Source organism: Electrophorus electricus, chromosome 14, assembly GCF_013358815.1.
Source record: "Electrophorus electricus isolate fEleEle1 chromosome 14, fEleEle1.pri, whole genome shotgun sequence".
NCBI classification, from domain to species: domain Eukaryota; kingdom Metazoa; phylum Chordata; class Actinopteri; order Gymnotiformes; family Gymnotidae; genus Electrophorus; species Electrophorus electricus.
The window spans coordinates 4,945,007-4,968,837 of NC_049548.1; the positions used below are offsets into that span (position 1 = coordinate 4,945,007).

General features: G+C 42.4%; 1 protein-coding gene across 1 annotated transcript; it reads left to right on the top strand.

Annotated features, from left to right (window-relative positions):
* Positions 1-7,652: 7,652 nt before the first annotated feature.
* Positions 7,653-21,938, top strand: adgra1a (adhesion G protein-coupled receptor A1a). Its single transcript, XM_035533247.1, has 7 exons — positions 7,653-7,956; positions 8,457-8,664; positions 15,830-15,957; positions 16,517-16,640; positions 17,240-17,391; positions 17,894-17,989; positions 18,412-21,938. Exons 2-7 carry the CDS (start codon positions 8,662-8,664, stop codon positions 19,853-19,855), a joined length of 1,947 nt encoding a protein of 648 aa, XP_035389140.1. The 5' UTR covers positions 7,653-7,956; positions 8,457-8,661; the 3' UTR covers positions 19,856-21,938.
* The last annotated feature ends 1,893 nt before the right edge of the window (positions 21,939-23,831 follow it).

Sequence of the window (23,831 nt, forward strand, 5' to 3'; positions counted from 1 at the left end):
GAGAGAGAGAGAGAGAGAGAGAGAGAGAGAGAGAGAGAGAGAGAGAGAGAGAGAGAGAGAGAGAGAGAAAGAGAGTGAGTGAGTGAGTGTGTGTGTGTGAGAGTGAGTGTGAGCATGAGCATATGCATATGTGTATTCTGGTGCTCACACATGCACAAGCTCACTGTTTGCTTATGTGGAAGTGTAAATTCATTCTGGTTCAGCCATCATTCCAGCACTGCTAATCTGAGCCCTGCATTACAGTTTATAAAATAAAGAGCTATAAAACAAGGGGGAAAATGTAAATCATTACAGACTTAATTTTGATAATCAGTCAAGCATGCAGTTTTAACTGATAAAATCTTACTATGATAACAGAATATGCTGCATTCCTGAAACCATCTTTACATATAGTGATTCTCACTGGTATCTTCATGAACAAATGCATTTATATACAGATTTTTTAAAATTGCAATATAAACTGCATATCAAACTACCATCTGAAAACACATACACTATGAAATTGCCAGCTAAATATACATGTCCTGTGGCATTATTATGAACTTGTCACTGGATCCCAAACTGGCAAATATGGCCATATTAACTGTAAAAGCCTAAGACCTCAAGAGCATAAGGGGCCTTGAATAAAAAATCATACAGAATCACTCTTTGGCATTTACTTCAACCATAATCATGCCATCTCATGAGGTAACGTGTGATAAAATTTTATGTTTGTTTAATATTAGGTTTTTTGTTTAGCTTTTCATCAGAAAAGGTATCAATATGTATTAAATGATGATAGGAAATTTAAGAGCGAGGTGCACAAAGGAAAGCTATAGTAAGAGAAACAAGCCCTTATGAGATAATATATAAAACTCCTAAATTAACCATGCATTTCAGAAGAGGTCCTGCAACTGTCATTTTGAGCAACCATTTGCAAGCTTCTGGTCCTGTTCAGCCTGTGTACCTATTAATTTTGTTTGTTTATTTGTTTTCCTGTTGCATCACCGTAGGCTTCCTATTTTATTGCTTCATCCATTATGCTGTAATTGTTTTTATAATGTCTATATAAAGTCTTCATTGTAAGGGGGCCCCAAGTTTTCCATAGTCTAGGGCTTCAAAAGATCTTAGTCCAGCGCTGCTGGAGGACAAGAATCTGCTAGCAACAGCAACAGCTGCTCAATAATTATGCAACTATTGTCTGTCTAGCGCTACCATTAAAAAAACAACAAATAACTCAAAGCTCATAAATATACAGGAACTAATAAAGCAAGCTGTTATGCTCTCCCACACATAACTAAATAGACTCCTCACTAATACAAACACATGTTGGGACTACACTATGCAAATACCAGCAGTTCCTAAATATATTGCTCATGATGAAAGCAATTATGTTTTATGTTTGGTTAATATCTGTCCAATGGCTTGCCCGTTTTACCCTCAGTGATATTGCGGTTTGAAGGACGGGAGCGGCATCACTGGTGCAGCTAACGCCCACCCCACAGTAACTCAGGTTAATTGGTTAACAAGCTTCAGTGCAAATCGATAGATTGAATTTGATACTGTTGGTTGGTGAAGTGTAGACAGCGTTCTAAAAGACGTTAATGACCAGTGCAATGTTCACCTCTCTCACAGAGGATTTTCTAAGCACACCACAGTCTACACGTTTGTCTCATTCACGAATACTTCTAATCTGAGTTAGCAGCAGTTACTGAACTGACCACAGCTAAAGGTTATAACACACACAGAGAGAAAGAAATTCTATTTGAGATCAGGGCGGACGTCAGCGTGCGTGTTAGGGTAGCGAGGACAGTGCAGGCGCGTCGCTTATATTAGTGGTGGCATTTCTCCGTTACTCTTCATTCTTGTCAGTTTTATGATTTCCTCTGCTGCCGTTTCTCTCACTCACCATCAGTCCCACTACACGATTAGATGAAACCATGCATAGCTATCAGTGCATTTAGCTGCCAATACCAATACATGCATTGAGGTGTATGGCTTCTGTTGCTCTCTCTCACACACACACACACACACATCTTTCTCTCTCTCTCTCTCTCTCTCTCTCTCTCTCTCTCTCTCTCTCTCTCTCTCTCACACACACACACACACACTCACACATATCTCTTTCTCTCTCTCTCTCTCTCTCTCTCACACACACACACACCTTTCTTTCTCTCTCTCCCTCTCTCTCTCTCTCTCTCTCTCTCTCTCTCTCTCTCACACACATACACAATCTTTCTCTCTCTCACACTCTCTCTCTCTCACACACACATCTTTCTCTCTCACTCTCTCTCTCTCACACACACATCTTTCTCTCTCTCTCTCTCTCTCTCTCACACACATACACAATCTTTCTCTCTCTCTCACTCTCTCTCATACACACACAATCTTTCTCTCTCTCTCTCTCTCTCTCGCACACACACACACCTTTCTCTCTCTCTCTCTCTCTCTCTCTCTCTCACACACACAATCTTTCTCTCTCTCACTCTCTTTCTGACCAAGACCAAATTTTGAGAATGAATTCTGAGAGTGAATATTTACACAGTCCACATGCTGCTATGTTGAATGTGCCACACTAAACTGCCACAACTACACTCTTCATTTTTCATTTTTTCCTTTGTTTATTCATTTTAATATGAAGCTGCACTCATAATACACTTAAGATGAATTTCAGGAACCCTTATTATTCATTGTTTAATTTTATATATATATATATATATATATATATATATATATATATATATATATATATATATATATATTAGAATTGTATATGTAATATGTACAATTTAAAAATGTAATAAGCTTGAAAGCACATATTTACTTACAAAATGTACAAATCTGTTCCCATTGTAAAGGGCCTGTTTGAAATGGACTCATCTTGTGATTTGCCATGGAGACTAATATTGAAAAGCGAAACCATTATCTGTATTTCTGAAGAAAAAAGCTTTAAGCAAGGTGGTGTGCAAAACTACAGTCTGGGTGAAATAGGGAAAAAGGGTTAGGTCTACATTTAAACAAGACTGCTGCTGGCTTTCAATGGATGTTTTGTTGTGATCCTCGTTATAGATATGGTCAACTGCGTTAGAGCTAATCAGAGATTACCAATTTATCCATTTGTGCATTTAGGGCTAGACATTAACTAGAAACATGTTTTTTTCTGATTTTGTTAGTTGTTAGTGAACTGTAATATTAATGGTATTTGTGTAATGGTGAATGTGCTTGTGTTGGTGTGTTGCTGCATCTCCATGTTACTCATACACAGTTAATGCCCATAATCCAGATATGAGCCTTCCATACACAGAAAATTCCTTCCAAAGATCTGTCTGATCTCCTGCATTTGATGTCGCTCCTTTACGCATGTCGTAACCTCTGTACCAGCTGAAACTCGTGTTGACCTGTTGTTTGAACTTGTGGTGGTGAGGTGGCTTGTTACTATGGTAACAGAGCTATAGAACTGGCAGGCAAAACCTGGGTGCCACAACGACTCAGCAGAGAGAGCATGATCATAGCTATGACTCACTCCCCTAAGTGACATCATCCTGCTCCTCCGTGTGACATCACTGTTTCGCTCTGCCACTGTGACAGCATATGCTCCCTTGCTGGTAGGTTTGCTGGTTTGGCGTGTGTGCTTTTCCCTTTATTGTTTAGAATCGTCTTTTGTGCCCTTTGAGCTGGATGACCGGCATCACACCTCCATTAAGTCTGAAAGCACTATTTATCCCAGAGAGTCACTGAACCAAATTTCCATGGCAAATCTTCATGTAGTCCCACAGTGCTGGAGCCAGCAATCACAGGCAACCTGTTATGCTGCTTCAGCAAACTTTTTGCCAAATATAGTTTCATTGTCCAATGGCACCATGAGCTGATCCCTGCTGTCACTGGCTGCCAACTGCGTTAGCAGCTCTGGCAAGCACTTCAGCACTGAACATTTTTTCCTAATCCATAACCCTGTTACAGCAACCTGTCCAAAACATGCATATGCTCCAGATAAACAGTGCAGGTGCACCCATTCATGGCTAGATAAAATTAATTTAGCATTTTATAAACTGATTTAATAAGCCTGTAATGCTCATAAGGCAGACCATGCTTATACATACATGTAACTTTACAGAGACTTTAGACAGCATGTTAAATTTGAAATCAATCCATGGAATCAAAGTGCAAGTTACCGTTTTACATAACAGTAAAAAAGCCATTTTTATATATGATATATATAAAATTATAAGGAATGACTGGAGTTAATATTAAATAGAAGTGTCATGTTTGCTACTTGGATGCAAATGCTTTGCAGTTGATGGCTGCCTAAAATCTGCAGCCCAGAGACATCAGCAGATGCTAGGTCCCATCCCTGGTGAAGCTCTGCCAGCTCTGTAATGCAGCCATTTTCCATTCCTGCTTATTTCCGGATTATTTTGCCTTTAGTTTGTCTTTAGGAAGTAAACCGTTTAGTTGATTAAGCTGCTTCTGTAGGTTTCTGACTGTCAGACACCACCTCCGTGTTCCAGACAATGGCACCATGGCTCATAGATGAGATGAGATGGGATGCTTGGGATCATGAGCACTATGTTTTCTTCCACATTTCTCTCATTTTGTCTTTTGTCTGTTGATAATAATGCCATTTCTGACCTTACGAGTCCACGATCAACCTATTCATTTCTTTTCTCTTTCTTTTTGGAATCTGGCCATTTTGTTCTTGGCAATTACCAGTATCCTGTTGTAAAGCAACAGAGGTCATGCTGTTGTGCTATTTTTATGATCGCCCACGGCATGTGTATGACTACACCCTGGATAGTGTTATTGATAGTGTTTATCATTTGTTTTCCTGGCTGGAATCATGATTCGGTCATCCTCTATTTTGACTAGTCAGTTAGCTATTGCTAAGCTCTCTACACCCTTTAAACAAAAAACACACACATTTTGCTGTGGCTACCTCTCTGATTAGCGATGATGACAATTTGTCACATTTGATGGCCTGCTTTATTGCCACTGACACTTCAGTCCTCATGAGGCTCAGTGGATACTCAGTGGAGTATGTAGTCCAGCAAGCTGAGGCGGCCTTAGTCTTTTGGCTCTAACCTAGCACATCCATTAGAGGGTAGCCCCTGCACAGCAGTGAGAGACACACACATTTTTATCCTGATCCAATTATTTTGATCCCTTTCATAGGCCTTTCTGAAGCTATTTAGTGTCATCAGCCTTTTAGAGCTTGCACCCCACATTATGTCAAACTGAGCCAGAGAGCTGCTATGATTAGCACATCTGAATAATAATGGGCATGCCCGGCAGTCTGAGCGCTCCGCGGTGCTCTAGAACAGCACCAGACCAGCACTTACCCATTCAGCTCCAGGAGGTAACGTAGCCGCTGACATGCTTAGCTTGCATTCTGTGGTGGATATCTGCTTTTGCAGATGCTGCACAGAGAAGCAGACCCAAGATTCCAACTTTTTCCTGCTTTCCTGGGTCAATTAGGCCCCTGCTAAGCCTTGTTAAGCCTTTAGGCTGTAAGTTACTTCCTCAGAAGCTTTGTTTGTGAGGCTCCATACCAGCCAAGAATACACAACAAAATCTCCCAGTGCTGTATTAACTCCTATTAATTTTTGACTGTGTCCAGTTGGACTTAACTGAGCACAGTAGTTGGTAACACTGGAGATTTTGCTGTGTAATTTTCAAGATAAGCCATATCCTGAGACTGATGCAGGTGTTCAGTAAACCTGCAGCTAGGCACACTAGAAGAAAATTGTCACTTAAATGTTCCTTTTCTCAGAATCATTCACTGTTTTCATTTCTAATTCTTTCAATTGTGCATTGTAAGATTTGTCTTTGTTCAGTTCAAGCAATTATTGAGGTAGTTTGATAAATCATCTCTCACATTGCTTATGTCATATGCCTACATTATTGCCAGATATGGAACACCTGAAATCAGGATGCTCTAGTCAGGAAAATCTGAAACAGTCACACAGTCACCCTAGCATTTGCGGAGTGTTACTAAAAGTGTGATAAACATACTGTTCGATAAAAAGATTGTGTGAGTTCTTTGGAATTACCTGTTTCTGAATGAAAAGCACCTAAAATGTGATTTTGTAAACTTTTAAATTAATATTATAAATAAATGACTATTTATCAGTGGCATTTACAATGGTATGTCTTTATTGAGTAAATTGTTCAAATAAAAAGCGTGGGAACCCTTTTATTTAGTAACCAGTATTTATCTGCTTTATTGGCAATGACATCAGCAAAGTATAAAGTACTAACAACACCTATTTTTCCACCTAGAATGCCAGATTGGCATGAAGGAATCTTGTTGCAACATCTCTTCAGGAGCTGTCAATTCATGCCTTTGGTCAGTTTCTTAGTAAGGGTATGATCTGTTTTGCGATGCTCGGCTCTGTGTCCTGGCTGTAGTCTTTTAATCCAATATTTGCCTGTACTGTATCCCTCTTGGCATGTATCCAATAAGTGATAATTTTACCAAATGTAAGCAATTTGTTGTAAGTTGCCCCTTAGAAACTGAGTGATCAGTTAATTTAATCTTTACCTAATGTAATGAAATGCATTTTTGATTTAATTTTCAAGGAATCCTCTCATCTAGCCTCACTTTGAAACAAGGAAGTGGTAGATCAGTTGGCATGGAAACCAAGTTGCAGGGTTTAATTATGCTTGACTAGCTTACAACAACTGGATCAGGGACCTTTCCCCATTCTCCAGGGCAATCACATTTTTAAAATTTCAATTTGCATGCTAATATATCCATACTGAATGGAATTGTACTTTCACTCAATATAAAGAGTCATATCAAATAAATAAACAGACAAACAAATAAATAAATAGTAAAAGTGCCTCCAAAAATGTGGACTAAAACCACAGCTGTATTACACCTGATAAAACATGTAAGTAAATAAGTGAGTATTCATGCAACACACACTGCACCACAAAATGTTTTCAAACTTGCCACAGTGGAGAAAAAAGCAGGTACAAGAAAAGACCATGTACTTGCATGCTTTCATACAGCATGTATGAGGCCAGGAGGCTAGCATGCCCAGTCCATAGCCCTCTATTATTAGTTAAGCACTAATATTAAGAGATCATGGGAAATGGGAAATGCCGATTATTCTGCAGGCATATGGCGATTTTATCCTTTTAATTCCTTGGGCACCTGCATGGTTTATTGAAGAAGTGGAGGCGCCTAATGCTTTTAATACAAATATATGACCTCCTTGTTGGATAATTAAGTGATATCACCCTCTGTGTGAGCATGCTGTGAGAATGTAAACTACTTTGTCTCCTGTGGTTGGTATGTTTACAGAATTTTTGTGATTCGTACCCTACATTTCTATTGAAATTTGTAAGCAATTTGTTCTGATTCGCTCACATACACTCACTCACTCTCTCTCTCTCTCTCTCTCTCTCTCACACACACACACACACACACACACACACACACACACACACACACACACACACACATCGAAGAGTGAATCTGGGGGAGGCTGTGAAATAAGACCTATTTTAACCACAGCCTTTAAACAATAGTAGTGTGGAGAGAAAACTCCTGATTCGGCTGTCTCTTTAAATCAGCGCTGCAGCGATGATATGCCCTGGAGCACAGACGGTAAGAACCATTTCCACCTCTGCAGTAGGGAGCCTTTACCCAGTGCGCTCCACAGCCCTTCAGACACGTCGAACTGCTCTCAGTTCGCACACACTCTCTCGCCGTTTGGTAGAGCCCACGCTGAAGTGGAAACTTATCAATCGCCTTCTGAAGGAGACAGCATATCTCCCAGGAATTTGGCCCTGGATGTTTTGTGGTTTGTCTACCAAACGACCTGGAGCGCGTCCCTAATGATAAATGTCATGAGCCTTCTTTTTCGTCTTCCAGAGGGACGGAGTTATTTTACTTGTGTCTATTCTCATCAAATATCATCGATGATGGAGCGTAAAGAAACCTTTCCACACCAGTTGCTTTCGACAAATTAGGTAAGATTACGTAGAATGAACGTTTTGCGGTCCTTGCTGGCACACGGATGTCCATCATATGAGGAAGCACTGGCATTTTAGAAAGCTAAATAAAAACACTTTTCAGTTGGCAGCGCAAGCGGTTGTTGTGTAGCCTATGTAGTGTAAGCTTTGGGGTGTTGCCTTCGTTTCGACAGACTCACCGCTACAACAACTAAAAATGAAGGCGCTGTAAATGATTTTATAGTATTTTAATTTTCGGCACCATACGTTTAATCCACCGATTTTACGCCTCTTTGCGTCATGAGAACGTCACTTCTGTCTTTCCCCCTATACCTACTCTTCCTTTAAAATTGCTCCTACAGGGTTACCAGTTTTTAGACTATGTTACGGCCATCGCGTGAATCCGCTCTTTTAGACTGTAACTAAAATGACTATCTTCACTGATTGTTGATTGGCTTAGAAACCTTCCTCGAACCGTTCACTTGAATGGATTCTATTTTCTTTCTATACATGCACAGATGCACCGGGCCCTGGGTGTAGTGCGCAGCCCATCGTAGCGCCCTCGCGCGCGCTTTGCACTAGGGAATGACTCCTGCAAAGCCTGCTGGAATGCTATTGCTCCACGTGTGCACGAGGGCCATTGGTCATACGGATGCTTCCTAAATGCCTGTGGTACGTCGCTGACAACATTGCACTAAAACTGGACCGAACTTTGCAGGACTGATGGTGAGTGAACGGCGATGCCTTGTTGTTCCTGATTCTAACGTGAAAGGTGGTGAGCCTTTTAATCGAGAAAGTTTTGTAGCTTTTGCTATTTCATTGCAATAAAATTAAAAGTGCAGAGGAAACAAATGAACGTCCTAGTATTTAGCAGTTAAAACTTTGAACGCGAGACTACTCTTAATTAAATATCGATTTGTGAATTTTCAGTAAAATAATTTTTTACACTAGACACCGACATTGATCTTTGGCTATAGAAAAAATGAAACACAAGTTGATCTCTCACCATGGCGTTCCACCATGGGCTATCGCTGTATTCCCGAGCGTCGGAGGGGAATCCATTTGTTGCGGCGCGGGACGCTTATTCAATATTCCACTGATGTATTGTTGAAGTAATTCAGTTCACGACATAATAAGCAGTCCACGGGAAGGGTTTTGTGTTTTTCATCCCATCTTGAAGATGGGAATCCATGAAACAGAGAAGCGTTTTACGTGGAGGGCAACCGCACCGGTGACTCTGGAAGCAAGAGAAAGCGTGCGCTGAATATCAATAGTCGCTGTCAGATAATGTGCGTGTGCGTGGCCTTGATTATCCTTTCAGCTGTTTCCTAGTGTGAAACGTGAGTCAGACACGGGGAGTTTACGCGGGAATTAGAAAAATAAGGTAATGACCTTCGGTGGCCTCATTAATCATTATTTATAGTCTGGTGCTTATGAATTATTCTGATAGTGTAGAGTAAAGGGTTTTAAAAAGCTTTGGGAATTTCGAAAAGTTAAACGGTCCACTACTTTTGCGGTTAGCTTCAGCCTGTTTTCTTTCCGGCAAATTAAGTTTATATCAACTGTTATCACGGACCTGCTACACCTTCAGTATTTTCGCTTTAGTCACCGACGCCTGTGCCTTGGTCCGCGGGCTCATCGCTCTTGATGTGGCCATCATCGTGCCTCATGTGCAACTTGCCATTACTTGCAGTATGCCGTAGCCCCTGCTCGAGCAGTTTCCTGTGGTTCGGCATTCTGCCTAACCGCTCGCTCCTGTTCTTCAGTCGGGCACGACGAAGACACGAGATTACAGCTACTGATACAGAGCCCCGTCAGCACCATGGAGAGGGCCATTAAGGCCGTGCATGTTTAAGCACCATGGACAGAGATGAGAATATAACTGACTATCCGTTTGGCGGACCGCAATACACTGTGTGCGCAATTATTAGGCAAGAGAGCATTTTGATCATATCATTTTTATGCATGTTTTCCAACTCCAAGCTGTATGAACTTGAATTCCTATTGGATTTAAGTATATCGTGTGATGTGTGTTTGTGTAATGAGGGAGGGTGTGGCCTAAGGAGATCAACACCCTATATCAAGCTGTGCATAATTATTAGGCAGCTTCTTTTCCTCAGGCAAAATGGGCCAAAAAAAGAGATTTAACTAACTCTGAAAAGTCAAAGATTTTAAAAAGTCTTTCAGAAGGATGCAGCACTCTTAAAATTGCTAAGACATTGGGGTGTGATCACAGAACCATCAAACGTTTTGTTGCAAATAGTCAAGAGGGTCACAAGAAAAAAAAGAAGATGCTAATTAACTACCAAAGATTTGAGAAGAATCAAACGTGACCAGGGAACCAATTATCCTCCACTGCTGTCATATTCCAGAGCTGCCACCTACCTGGAGTGCGCAAGGTGTTCAGTACTCAAAGACATGGCCAAGGTAAGGGAGGCTGAAACCCAGCCATCACTGAACAAGACACATAAGATAAAATGTCAAGAATGGGCCAAGAAATATCTGAAGACAGAGTTTTTCAATAGCTTTATGGACTGATGAGACCAGAGTGACTCTCGACGGACCAGATGGATGGGCCTGTGGCTGAATCAGTAACAGGCACAGAGCTCCACTTCGACTGAGATGCCAGCAAGGTGGAGGTGGGGTACTGCTATGGACTGGTATTATTAAAGATGAGCTAGTTGGACCTTTTGGGGTTGAAGATGGACTCAAAATCAACTCCCAAACCTACTGCTAGTTTTTAGAAGACACTTTCTTCAAGCAGAGGTACAGGAAAAAGTCTGCATCGTTCAAGAAGACCGTGATTTTCATGCAGGACGATGCTCCATCTTATGCATTGAAGTACTTTAAAGGCCTTAAAGATGAAAGAATAATGACATGGCCCCCTTCCTCACCTGACCTAAACCCTACTGAGAACTTGTGGACCCTTAAACAGGAGATTTACAGTTAAGGAAACCGTACAGCTCTGAACAGTGGGCAGGCTGTGTTTGCTGCTGCACAAAAAGTTGATCCTTAACAGATTAAGAAAGTGACAGACTCCATGAATGGAAGACTTATGAAAAGAAGGGAGGCTATTTTGGTCACTGATTTTATTTATTTTTTTAATGTCAGAAATGTTTATTTGTAAATATTGAGTAGTTTGTTTATTATTCTCACTTTAACAGATGAAAACAAGTGTTTGACTGGAAAATTTCTGTTTTTCATATAGTTGGATAATAATTCTGCACACTAATAGTTGCCCAATAATTCTGCACACATAGATATTCTCCTAAGAAAGCCAAAACCTCACGTTTACTTTCTTAAATATTCATGTTTGAGCATTTATTAACATTTTGGATTGACAGAGAGCACAGTAGTTGTTCAATAATAAAATTCTTACCATTGGTTACTTTTAAGAAACTGAAAATTATTTAACTGACTTATATCCAAAGCTACTTACAAGTATGAATGAATGCAACTTGAATAATTGAGGGTTAAGAGCCTTGCTTGGAGGCCCAAGAGAGACAGTAGTGGGTCTTGAACTTGCAACCTTCCAATTACAAGTCAAGCACCTTAACCACTGACCCTATCAATGTAAGTTATGGGAAATCTTTAAAATTTAAGTAGCTATCCATTTAAGCAGTTTCAAGTAGTATTATTTAAGTAGCTGTAGTAAGCATACACAGTTCCTATGAGAGATGTGGAGCATTGTGATTACAGTACTGTACCTAGTGGAAGGAGTGTTTTAGAGTATCAGCATGAATAATATTAGAAAACCACCACAAAGTCTACATAACGATAATCATTATTTAACTACTCATATTCTGTAACTAAATTGCTTTTCATTATACAATATTTAGCACCTTCAGCATATAATGGAGATATTTATTTTAATCATATACACCAGTGCATTTCTCTGTGCTTTGTATTAAACACTGTAGGTTCAAGAATAATTATTACAGATTCTGACCATGAAGGTTCATAATCAGCATCTTTCAGCTCTGAAAGAATATGCATATTTTACAGTATGCATATATTAAAGGATTTTACGAATCACTATCCATGTATGTATTTGGGCAAATGCAAATGTGACTGTGCACTGCAATCAACAATTGTATGCCAAACGGTAAGCTTCATTAGCAATTTTTGGTGCAAGATGATGATAAGGAAGCATTTGTGGTAAAAATCAGAGGTTGGTTGTTATATAGGATGAACCTTAAAAGTGCATAAAAGACAAGAACCTGATTGTAATAACCAGTCCCTTTATGGATGTGTGCATGTGTGTGAGAGAGGGAAAATGTTTACACGTGTGTTTCTATCTTTATCAGTATTGCTTGAAACAAATATAGGTCATCATTTTCTGTTTGCAAATGACCTTCGCTCACTGGAGCACACTAATTGACCAAGATTCATCTCTGAATTCAGCATTCTCACTGACGCTCACGGAAGGGCATGATAAGAACATTTGCTGCCTAATACGCGTGAGAGTTGGTGCGTGTTATTACACATGGAAGCTCACCACTATATTACCAGATTAAGCTAAGGTGGTTGATGAGACTGGATGTGATTCATGTCCCTGCGTTTGGCATCCTCTCATTTTGGATCTGCTGCAAATATGATAAAGCCAAGTTACGTTCACAGCATTAGATATGTTCTAAATCAATATTTGGTTCAGATTCACCATGCATTGCTTGCCATATTACACTTCATCAGAGGGTGACTGTATTGGCTAGAAGAGCTTCTTATTTTACTTACCTTATGCGATTTATATGATGCTTTCAGCTTCATCGTAAATTATTCTTTTAGACTTACATCTATTCATCATATTCTTCTATAGACATTATGTCATCTTACTTAAGAACAATTCAAATGAGGCTTCTAATCTAATATTAAAATATTTTATGGGTTAAAAGTTTCAGAATTTGCTGTATGGGGAGAGGTCAATCCAGCAACTTCTTAGTTTTTTTTTTGTTTTTTTTTCCCCTATGCAGTTGATTTTAGTGCCTACTGCAACCTTATCAGTGACCTAAAAACAGATCAGCTGCATTTCGGCTCGTTTACCTGTCCCATACTCATCTGTAGCTCTAGCTGCTCTGCAGTTTTACTTGGAGAAGTAGACTCCTGGAACAGAAAGAGGGTTACTGCCCAGAATGCTAACTGACTTTCCTGAGTGCTGACCTTCTTTCTCCATGTGTGTCCGTGGCCTGAGCCCCACACAGCATCATCTCTGCCTTCACCCTTTGTGCATTGAACTTTTCTGCTGCTTGTGTGCTGATTGGCTGGGAGTGCAGACTGAGCCAGAGGAAGCACATCTGAGCAGCCAGGCAGGCCGATTTCCACCGCAGAGCCAGTACGGCTGTCTCTCCCCCAGTGCTAATGCATCTTTGAGCACTCGGCACTGAGCAGGCAATACTTTGACCTGATTTCGCAAGGGCTTTTACGCTGGCCTAATTCATTTCCCTAAGCTTTACTCTACCCAGCACTACATTAAATGATATAAATCTGTATTCTGCACAACTGCGGGTTTATGTTGATACTTCGCCAGAAGATTTGCACGTATATAGTTAAACAAATCAGTTACTCCAGTTACAAATAGTGGGTCATTCCGTAATGTGGAATGTCCGCACTGTATGTCGACACCGGTCAGTGTCCACGTTGACTCCAGGTGAGTAGATCTTTCAGAGTGGGATCTAAAAATGCAAATCTTATCAAGACCTGAATCAATGAGGTTTGATAGATTTCTAATGCCTCTGAAAATGGAGAAATGAACCTGCATGTGCTGTGAAACAGTGGCAGTGAAGAAAGAAATCAAATTGCTTTTTGTAGAAACAATTCTTAGCAATCTTTGGAAGGTAGCATATCTTTGTTTTTTGAAATCACCTAGACCAATGACTTATTCACTTTAAATTTATACACACAGTGATATAAAGAATATTGCAGTCACATAGTAAAAATCCTGTTTTGAGGCCTTTTTTTATGGTCTGGACTGGTATTGGACTAAGAGCAGCAGACCTGACTGTTTTCCTTCATGACCAAGTTCCCAGCTGAAACAAAGTTTCAATTTTGCCTCACTTGCATGGACTTGACCCAGTGACTTTCCCCAGTGACTGGTCACATGCATTATGAATCAGCATTGTTATAAAAAAGACAAAATCTCAAAGTCAACATAAATGTGTTTGAGATTGCTTATAAACTTGTAACTGCAATTAAAATCTATACCAGATAATGGCAGACCGCATTCATATTTGGTTTCAAGGCTCAAACATGTAAACCGTGAAATCTTTTTTTAGATTGGGTTTTTTTTTCACATAAATATTGTCTCCAAATAAATATTTCCTGCAGCAAATTACCCTGCCATTCTATTTTTAGTATATAATCAAAATGAATTATCTAATGAGTAAAATATTGCTGAGTTGAGCATGATGATTCTTTTCACACCACTGCAAAAAACTACAATACTAGACCAGTAGATAGAACTTCAAATAATATTTAGGACATGTCCCACTATAAGTAGTTGAAGTATTTTTTAGTGTTGCAGTTATGATGAGCAGTTCTTCAAAGGCCTTTCTTTCACAACCTCATTTCCCATGCTTTGATATTTTAACTCTACACAGCAATTCTCTGCCACTCTTCACACACACACACACACACACACACACACACACACACACACACACACACACATTTGCTATAATCATGATGGGAAAGAAAACTGTATTTCATGCATATTATATACCTACAGTACTTTCCCCATTAATGAACACATGAGTCATTACTGTGTTCAGCTACGAGGATCATACCTGAGCAACTCAGTCATGGGCTAATCGTTCATTAGTTTATGTCCTCTTAGTTTATGTCTGCTCATGTACCCCATATATATTTTTTCCCAATGTGTTATGAGCAAATAATATTCTAACTAAATAAAGTGGTGAGAACCTGTTAATAAGGTATTGCAGCTTTGGTAGATGGTGGACATAATAAGGCGGCACGTTGCTCTGACCTCCTCTGAGGTTTAAAGCATGTGACTAGTTCTGCTGTTAACTCCAGTCTGTGGGTTTGCTGTAAGCTACCTTGCTGTTTGCACTCAGCTTGCCTTCTCTTGACAATCCCTGCACATCATTCATGCCAGAACATCCTAATCCATCCTAGTCCTTGAAAAGGCTTATACACCGACCACTGCACCTTTCAGCTGAGGTGAGCTGTGATTCCCCACAAACAACCCACCCTCCAGAGGTACATGCCTCCCGTCCCGTTGAGTCCCTGTGATTTATTTGGACATTCGGGTAGTTAAAAGTGTAATTAAGGCCCAGTAATGTAGTTCCTTCTCAAAAACTGCTCCAGTAATTTTGACATGGGTAATCCCTGTCCGGTAGCCCTGCTTTCTGGGTGCCTCTCCTTTGCATGTGGATGAGTCACCATGTGCACAGAATCCACCGTGCAAGGGTAAGAGGTGTGGCCTGTGGGCTGGAGGTTTATTACTGAGACACTCCGAAGAGACTGTCAAGATTTCACAACACTGTTGTTGTGCTGTTTGGAGAGTGTATATGGAGTGAGAGAAAAAAGAGAGGGTGAGATGTAGAGAGAGATGCAGGATGTGAGAGGGCTTTGAGTTTCCTAGTTACACAATGAAGCTGGTTCTTCAGGCTGGGCGATAAAACAGACACACAAGGGAGAGGATGATATGCGTGGGGGTAAAGTCTTTGTCTTGTGCGGACAAAAAACACTCTCTCTACTGCTCTGTTTCTCCTTCCCTCTCTCGCTCTCTCTCTGAACATCTCTCACTCTACCACCTGCTTTCTCTCTGTCACTACAGATCTATCACAGTGCGACATACTTCTTTTCTGTAAATATATATAGTTTTCTATTTTTAAAAGACTTAAGATTCCTCCACCACTTTTGTGTTGTTTTGCAGGATTTAAGGAGGGCCCTATCCTTCCCTCCATATCCAGGGGACTACCTGCACCCGGTTGTGTATGCGTGCACAGCCGTTATGTTGCTCTGCCTGCTGATATCAATTTTGACATACATTATACACCACAGGTATGCATTGCTGTACGTTGATGTATCTCATAACCCTTTAATTGTAAGGTCAGCCCTAAACTATACTTTAAAAAAATTGAGATTAACTACCCCCCCCCCCCCCCCCCCCCCATGGTCATTTCAAGTTTTTCTTTCTTTTGTTTAGACTCTAGTCTTTGTTTTTCAAATGGCTGCACATTTTCTTAACGTCTGCTTGACATGAGCACAGCCTTTCCCTCATAGGCCCCTACTGATGACAGCCTCAGTGGGGACATTGTTTTCCAATCACACTGTCACGGTGCAGCATCCTCTTGAGTCAGAGTGCTAATGCTTATAGTTTCATTGCCTTGGCTGTCACAGCTGAGCCCAGTGAGCAACATGTGCTGCATGGAGAGGGGTCCTACTTCCACACTGAAAAGAGCAGGGCCACGTCTGCCATGCCAGAGCCCAGCGGCCCCGTCTGAGAGACTCTTTTCCTCCAGGGCTATGAACCCGCTTTGGTCATGGCATTGTTCCTGGAAAGCTGGAAGGTGGCAGTAAAACGTTTTGTTTACTCTTCCATGTCTGTCTCCGGGTGAAGCGTAATCCGAATCAGCAAGAAAGGATGGCACGTGCTCCTGAACTTCCTCTTCCACACAGCCATGACGTTCGGGGTGTTTGCGGGAGGCATCAACCAGATCGAGTACCCCGTTGTCTGTCAAGTGGTGAGTCCCCGCCCAGGGTATCCGGCTCTACGCTTCCCCCCTGAAGTGCACTTACCGTGCCGTGTCTCAAGATTGGAGTCGCTAACATATAGCCTCTTTGACTCTGGTATTGACTTAGGAGCTGTTTATCAAACAAAGAGCCCCAAACTGGCTGAGCTGCTTGTGCTGAGATTAGGCTCATGCATTAGGGATGCCGTTTCTGCATTGCAAGTGTGTGTACTTTAACATGGGCTGTTGGCCACGCAGTGCAGTGAATCCAACTAATCGAATCAGTCGTGTTTGTTAGCTGTGCGCTAATTATGTACATTTGTCTCGTTAACAACAGCAAGTCCCTCAGCTCATTTTGACCTTTTTGTTTAAAACTGTTTTTAAATCAGGCCTCAGTGGCCCTATTAAAGCATGTGACATACCCGAGCTTGTGTGTGCACGGCCACCTGAGCGGTCTGCAGTGCTGCGCCTTTAGAGGACCTCTCCTGCGCGGCCCGGCAGTCTGAGGAAGGCTACCCAGCCACTGCAGTGCACTGCCCTCTCAGCTAAGCTGCCTGACGCTCACAGACTGGCCCGTGGTGCAGTTCACCGATTACGTGTTCTGCTTTCAGGTTGGCATCGTCTTGCACTACTCATCTCTTTCCACCCTGCTTTGGCTGATGTTCACTGCCAGGAATATTTATAAGGAAGTCTCCAAGGCTCCACCCCCGCCTCAGGTCAGGGATCCTCCCACACGGCCCCACTCCAAAGCTACCATATTCAGGTAAATGTAGAACTCACGGTGGTGCCTCATGAGTGACAGCTGACCTATTCACCATTAATAGTAATAATGTAGTCTGTTGAATAAAAAAGAAAGGTTGCTATACCACATTACAAATAATCACTGTGAAATATTTCTAAGTTTCAGTTGCACTGTATAATTTCTCAGGGCTGATCATTTAGCCAGTAAAAGTGGTTGCCCTGATGAATGAATAATAATGGAGAAAGGGTGACTTTAAACAGAGTACTGGAAGATATTAAAGGAACAAAAGAAGACAAAGCTGGTGTGACAGGCAGTTACCAGGGCAACAGCAGTAGGTGTCATAGTGATGCTGGGTTCTGTGGGCTGTCACTCATTGTAGCAGGCCAGTTTTCAGTGACAAATCAATTTTAGTGATGATAAGAAAAAAAACAACAACTTCCTGCCCCTGTCCACCCATATCTGGGAAATGTCTGTATTGTTAACATATGGTCTCAGATCCTATGCTTTGTGTCCTGTTTTTCAGATTTTATCTGGTCAGTGTTGGGGTCCCCCTCATCATAGTGGGTGTCACAGCTGCTATTAGCTTGGAGAACTATGGCAGCAGAGATGATGCCCCTTAGTAAGCACTGCCAACAGATCGCAACCTTAGGCTTTCTCATGCCCTCAGTTTCTGCCTCTCTGTCTCCATTGGTCATTTGAGTGTTTTGGTCAAAATAACTAACATGACTGGCATGCTAAAATAGTGGGAACTGCTGCTTGCAGATAATGCGCCACCCAAAACCTGCGGTTTTAGTGTTCTTTGAAATCAGCAGCCATGTTCGCTTGTCTTGCATTCATCAGTGATAATGGGTTACTTGGAGTTCGTAGTGAGGCAGCAAATGAGTTCACGCAAGCATCATTGATTCCAAAAGACAACTCTAAATTAATAATACAAATTACCATGTGGCCTGTGATTTATTGAAGTAGAGCAGTAATGACACTGTTGACTGAGATGTTCACTCTCTCTCTCTCTCTCTCTCTCTCTCTCTCTCTCTGCCACAGTTGCTGGATGGCATGGGAGCCCAGTCTGGGAGGCTTCTATGGCCCCGTTGCCTTCTTAGTCCTGGTCCTGTGCGTCTATCTGCTGTGCACGTTTGTGCAGCTGAAGCAGCATCCAGAGCGCAAGTATGAGCTGAAGGCCATGACGGAGGAGCAGCGGCGGCTGGCCGTGGCCGAGACAGGCCCCTGCAGCGCGGCGAGCCGTGAGTCCCGCGAGCCCAGCGAGCACGTCTGCTGCCCGGCCCTCGCTGCTTCCATGCTGGCCAACGAGCACTCGTTCAAGGCCCAGCTGCGGGCCACCACTTTCACTCTCTTCCTCTTCCTTGCCACATGGGCCTTCGGGGCACTGGCTGTGTCACTGGGCCACTTCTTGGATATGATTTTCAGCTGCCTGTACGGGGCGTTCTCCGTCACGCTGGGGCTCTTCCTGCTCATCCAGCACTGTGCCAAACGGGACGACGTATGGCACCGCTGGTGGGCCTGCTGTCCGGCCAAACCTAAATTGGACGTGAACGGAGAGGCAGCAGGCGGTGCTGCTCCACCTGCCGATATCCAGAGCCGCTCCCCCTCCCACAGCAGGACTCAGATCCATTGTCAGGCAAAGCCACCCTGCCAACCCCTGCTATCCTCCCACCTCCATGCCCCCGTGCCCCACTGTAAGCTGGGTTGCTTGCCCTCCGCGCAGAACCACACCAACACCTGCTGTGCCGCCCTGCGCAGCTCTTCCCCCATGCTGGGCTGCCCCTCCTGCCCACAGTCCCTCCCCGATGAGCTGCCCCGCCCCACACTGCCTCTGCAGAGCTGCCTGAAGAACAGAACTAAGTCGCGCTCCTTCAACCGGCCGCGCCCCTGCCTCAGGGACTATACCTACCACGTGGCCTCGACCAGCGTGGATGGCAGTGTGCACAGCTCACACCTGGACAGCCCTCACAGTGTGCCCTTGGAGAACCCCCTCGCCTGCCAGGCCTCGCACCGGGACAGCCAACTGTCATGCCACAGCCTCCACCCAGACAACCAGCTGCACGGCCCCAGTCCCAGCCCCCTGGCCTCGCACAGCTTGCACGACTCCATCTCCTGCCACAGCGTGAACCTGGACGGCCAGCCCGCTTGCCGCGATGTGCACACCTGCCACAGGCACATGTTGTGCACCAAGGCAGACCCTTTCTCTAGCTTCTGCTGCACCACAACGGATCCCTTTACCAGCGCTTGCCAGGTGGAGAGCCCCGCCAAAACGTCCAAGAAGGAGGAGGATGCGCTGCTGCACTTGGACATTCCCCCTCCGCGGGGTGCCCTGCCTAGCTCACAGTCCACACTCTGCAGGAAAGGCAACCTCAGCCGTAGAGGGACCCTCAGCCGCAGCGGCAGTGTGCATGAGGACTATGCCCTCAGCCCTGACGCGACAGGTAACATTCGAACTGGGCCATGGAAGAATGAAACCACTGTGTAGCCCTGTGAGTGAGCAACCTGCTTCTTCCCCAAGCTAAACTACTGTGTAGTCCCAGGGATGGTACCTGAAGGCCCTCTGATCTCTGACCTCTGAACTAAACTACTGTGTAGTCGTTCGGCTGTGACTCTCATCTGTGCTCTCTCCAAATCTTCACTTTCCCACTAAATAGAACTTCATAGTATTATAAAGCTCATTTCACTATAATTTGCTTAGTACACCCTTACTTGCACTCTACCTAAATGTAGTCTTTCTGTTAAGCTCATTTCTTCTTATACTGCCATTTTAAATTATCCCAAGATGCACACAGATAAAAATTGTGTGAACCTTATCTGAATTTTTTTTTTTTAATTAATATTGAAAGCCAGATGATTTTTGTACATGTAGATGTTCTTGGCTATGGTTACATAATGTGCAATTAATTCAGTGTGAGTGGAGTTTTGTGTGAGTGCATGTGTTTATATACATACTTACATATGTGCATGTGTTAACATACATGCGTGATCTTGTGTATATACCCCACTGATGATTTCTGAAGAATTTATTTTTGTGCCCACATCGATCACACCAGCACAAAAAAAAAAAATTTGTATTCTCACAAATGAAAAGAAACTGTGATTCCTCACTGAGAAAATGCAGAGCTGATAAAAATGAAATCCCCATAGCTGTCATAGGTCACATCATGATTTAGATTTGCCAGAACTTACCATAAATAATCTGCACTGTAGTTTGATCCCTGGCTATATTTGACTATGAAGATGATACATCACCATTAAATTGCTTTTTTCATCGTTAGCCAAAAAAGCCAGATAAACAACAAATGTCTTCTGTCTTTACAATGGTGATATATAATGAACACAGCTATCCCAACCAGCATGCATTATGAGCTGCATATGATATGCACATCTAGTGTTTTCCTGTTTCGGGCAAGGTGCACATCAACCCAAATCAATGGCCTTATTGAGTCTGTCAGTTATGCATCTAGATCTAGAGTTTCATGCTGCACTGAATCCTTCAAGCGATTATACAATAAACGTGTATATGTAGAGGGAAGTAATGCTCAACAAACTGTAAACAGTCACTAAGAAGCAGAAGCTGAAAGGTAATGTTTTCACATCCTTATTTTAGAACATCTACTCTCCAAAAAGGTTTGGTAGTCTCTGCTAACCACTTTTAACATAACAGCTGTCCACAGGCACTACATTATCAATGACTTAGTTTCCAACATTTCTGACATTTTCTACTGTAGCATTTACCCGTGTCAGCTCCCAACTCTCCTGAGCTGTCAGAATAATGCCGGATGCTTCGGGACCTAATGTGTTGCCTGAAATTAAAGTGTGATACCTGCAGTGAACAAAAAAAAAAAGAAAAGAAAAGAAAAAAAGATCAGCCACGTGGTTGGAGGGAATATGCCAATAGATACACATTCGTGAGCTCATGTCTGGTGTATAATTGCAATCTGTCACCCAAGAAACAGCACATTAATCCCGAGGGATAGCATCTGTTTTAGCATTCTTTTTAAAGAGACTGTGCCACATAATTGATATGGATGACAATGGTGACATGTCAGCCTTGGGTTCCTGCTGCAGATTTGGAATATCCCTCGTTTCTGTTTTAGACCTGTTGTGTCTCTTTGTGAGCTCAGGGATCATGTTGCATTTTCTTTTTCCATGTGAAGCCACGCAAAAAAATTAAAAATAAATTTAAAAAATACAAAAACAAAACATAAATGCATGCAGTTAAGACTTATTTATCTTATATCACACTGTGTCACTAAAAAGAAAACAGGAATGGCTCAGAGTTGTCTTATGCACACATGCCCCACATTTAAAATGCCCGAGCCCTGCCTTTTAAGGCTACAGCTGAATTTCATCTTCATCTTGACTTTTGTTTATGGAAAGGAAATGAAATCTGTCTGCCCTTATTTGGTTCATGTGACGTGCTGTATGTATACCCACCTCTTTTTGATAGCACTGCATTGATCTTTGTACAGTACATGTGATTTGTGCTGTGACCTAATCCAAAGCCAGTCAGTCATCGTTTCTTTTATACATTTGCCGTTTTAAATAAATGTATTTTATCACCACGTTCATCTCTTTCTGTTCCCTTTTTCCTCTTCGTACATCTGTAGCACTGGACTGGAGCTGACTATACTTGCTACTATACTTACTCCCCGGGATGCGGGGATTCAACCCCTGACGTGATGGGCTTTCTTTAAACAACACCTTTTTTTTCATATCAGACCGCTTGTTCACCTGCGCTTTCCTTTGATCGGCGCTGTCCTTTGGACAGTCGCATCAAGGCCGTCGCAGCCTTGGCTGTAGCGCCGAGCTGAGACTGAGCGTCGTGTTCAGCCGTGTGCTAGTGGCGCCTGGTAGAGTCCCAGCCGTCAGTGTACGGGGACCGCGGCTCTCGGGCGCTTGTTTATACAATCAGTGCCCACCATGCGGCAGCTGATCCCTCTTATGCATTCTGTTGTCGAGGACCCGGCCTGGCACAGCAGGAATCAAGAGGATGAAGAACGGATGAAGAACAGCTCTTACGAGCTGGGATTCCACTCCAAGCCCCCGCCATCTATTTATTTATTTTAGCTCAGGGAACCCTATGGATGAAGGCTCTCAGATCAGTAATAAATAATAAATCAATGCACCAACACTTGCGGGGTCGCAAAAAAAGTAGTTTTTAAATAAGCTTATGATGGAAAGAGTTAGCGCAAATCAGTGGGAAAAAGGCAGGTACAGGAGGGCTTTTTCCACTTGTCACTCTGATAACCAAAACACAGAAATCTACTTACCCACATGATTAATTCACGTGCCTTTTGTAAAGCAAAAGTAGATCGCCTTCACTGAGCCAGCACTGGGTGCTGTCGCTGAAATGCTCCATGGAGATGAGAGCTTTCACTTTGTATCACGTCAGGGGCTGCTAAGGCTCCTGGCTGCCATCTGCTGGTCCATGCCAGCAGCCTCTCTGACCAAACAGCTTCCCACTGAACCGGTCAACAGCTTATTTAGGCATTGGTGTCACAGGGTGAATTGCAGGCATAAATTGCTGGGAATAGACAGTCTCTGCCTTAATGGGTCATAGACAGCAGTTTTACCACAAGTGTTATTACTCCTCCACCAGTGTTGTAAAGTGTCCATTTAAATACATAAACAAATAATACCTGTAATAAGCAATAAATGTAGACCTTAGATACTGAACCTCCTGAAAGTTAAAGACGAACTCAGTTTAATATATTGTGGCAGTTTCCAGTTTTTTTTTTTAAATCCACCACACCTCCAGAAATGGTGTAACCCCATCCAAATGAGCTATTACTAATTTAAAGATTCAAAGGACTATTTATGAGAATGCTTTGCATAGGCACATGGGGGCTTGGACTTGGACAGTTGTAAAAAGCTCTATATAAATAAAGTTTGATTTTGACATTATTGGCGAGCAAAGAAAGAAAAGCGTGAATGCCAACAATCACCATTTCTCAGATAAAACAGGTCGGTAATGTCATAAGTGGGACATTCCAAAGACCTATCTGTTCAGCATGCAATTAATAATTTATTAGTCCCACATTAGTCTCATTTTTAAAAATCCTATTTTATATTTTTACAGCAATCTGTAAAGCACTTTGTGAACCTTGTGCCATACAAATAAAGTTCACTATAATCCTTTCTGATTGAATAAGCTCCCTCACCCCTTCTCGCACACCATAGGCTGATCAGCTGATAGGGCAGAAGTAGTCCACAGCCAGCTCTACTGCAAGCTCAACCTATTTCAGTTCCATAAAAGCCTGTACAATTTCCTTTCCCTTTGTGGTAGGCACACGTTGGCTCTCAGTGGTTTGGCACTGACTGCATAAAATCAATCACCTAATAAATCAGTCAGTTCTTCTGCTGTCCGTTAGTCTTTTCTTTGCTGACATCTTGTAATTAAGAGTTACACTGAGTGATGGAGGATAACACTCAGCTTGGACCGTCCTTTCTAGTAG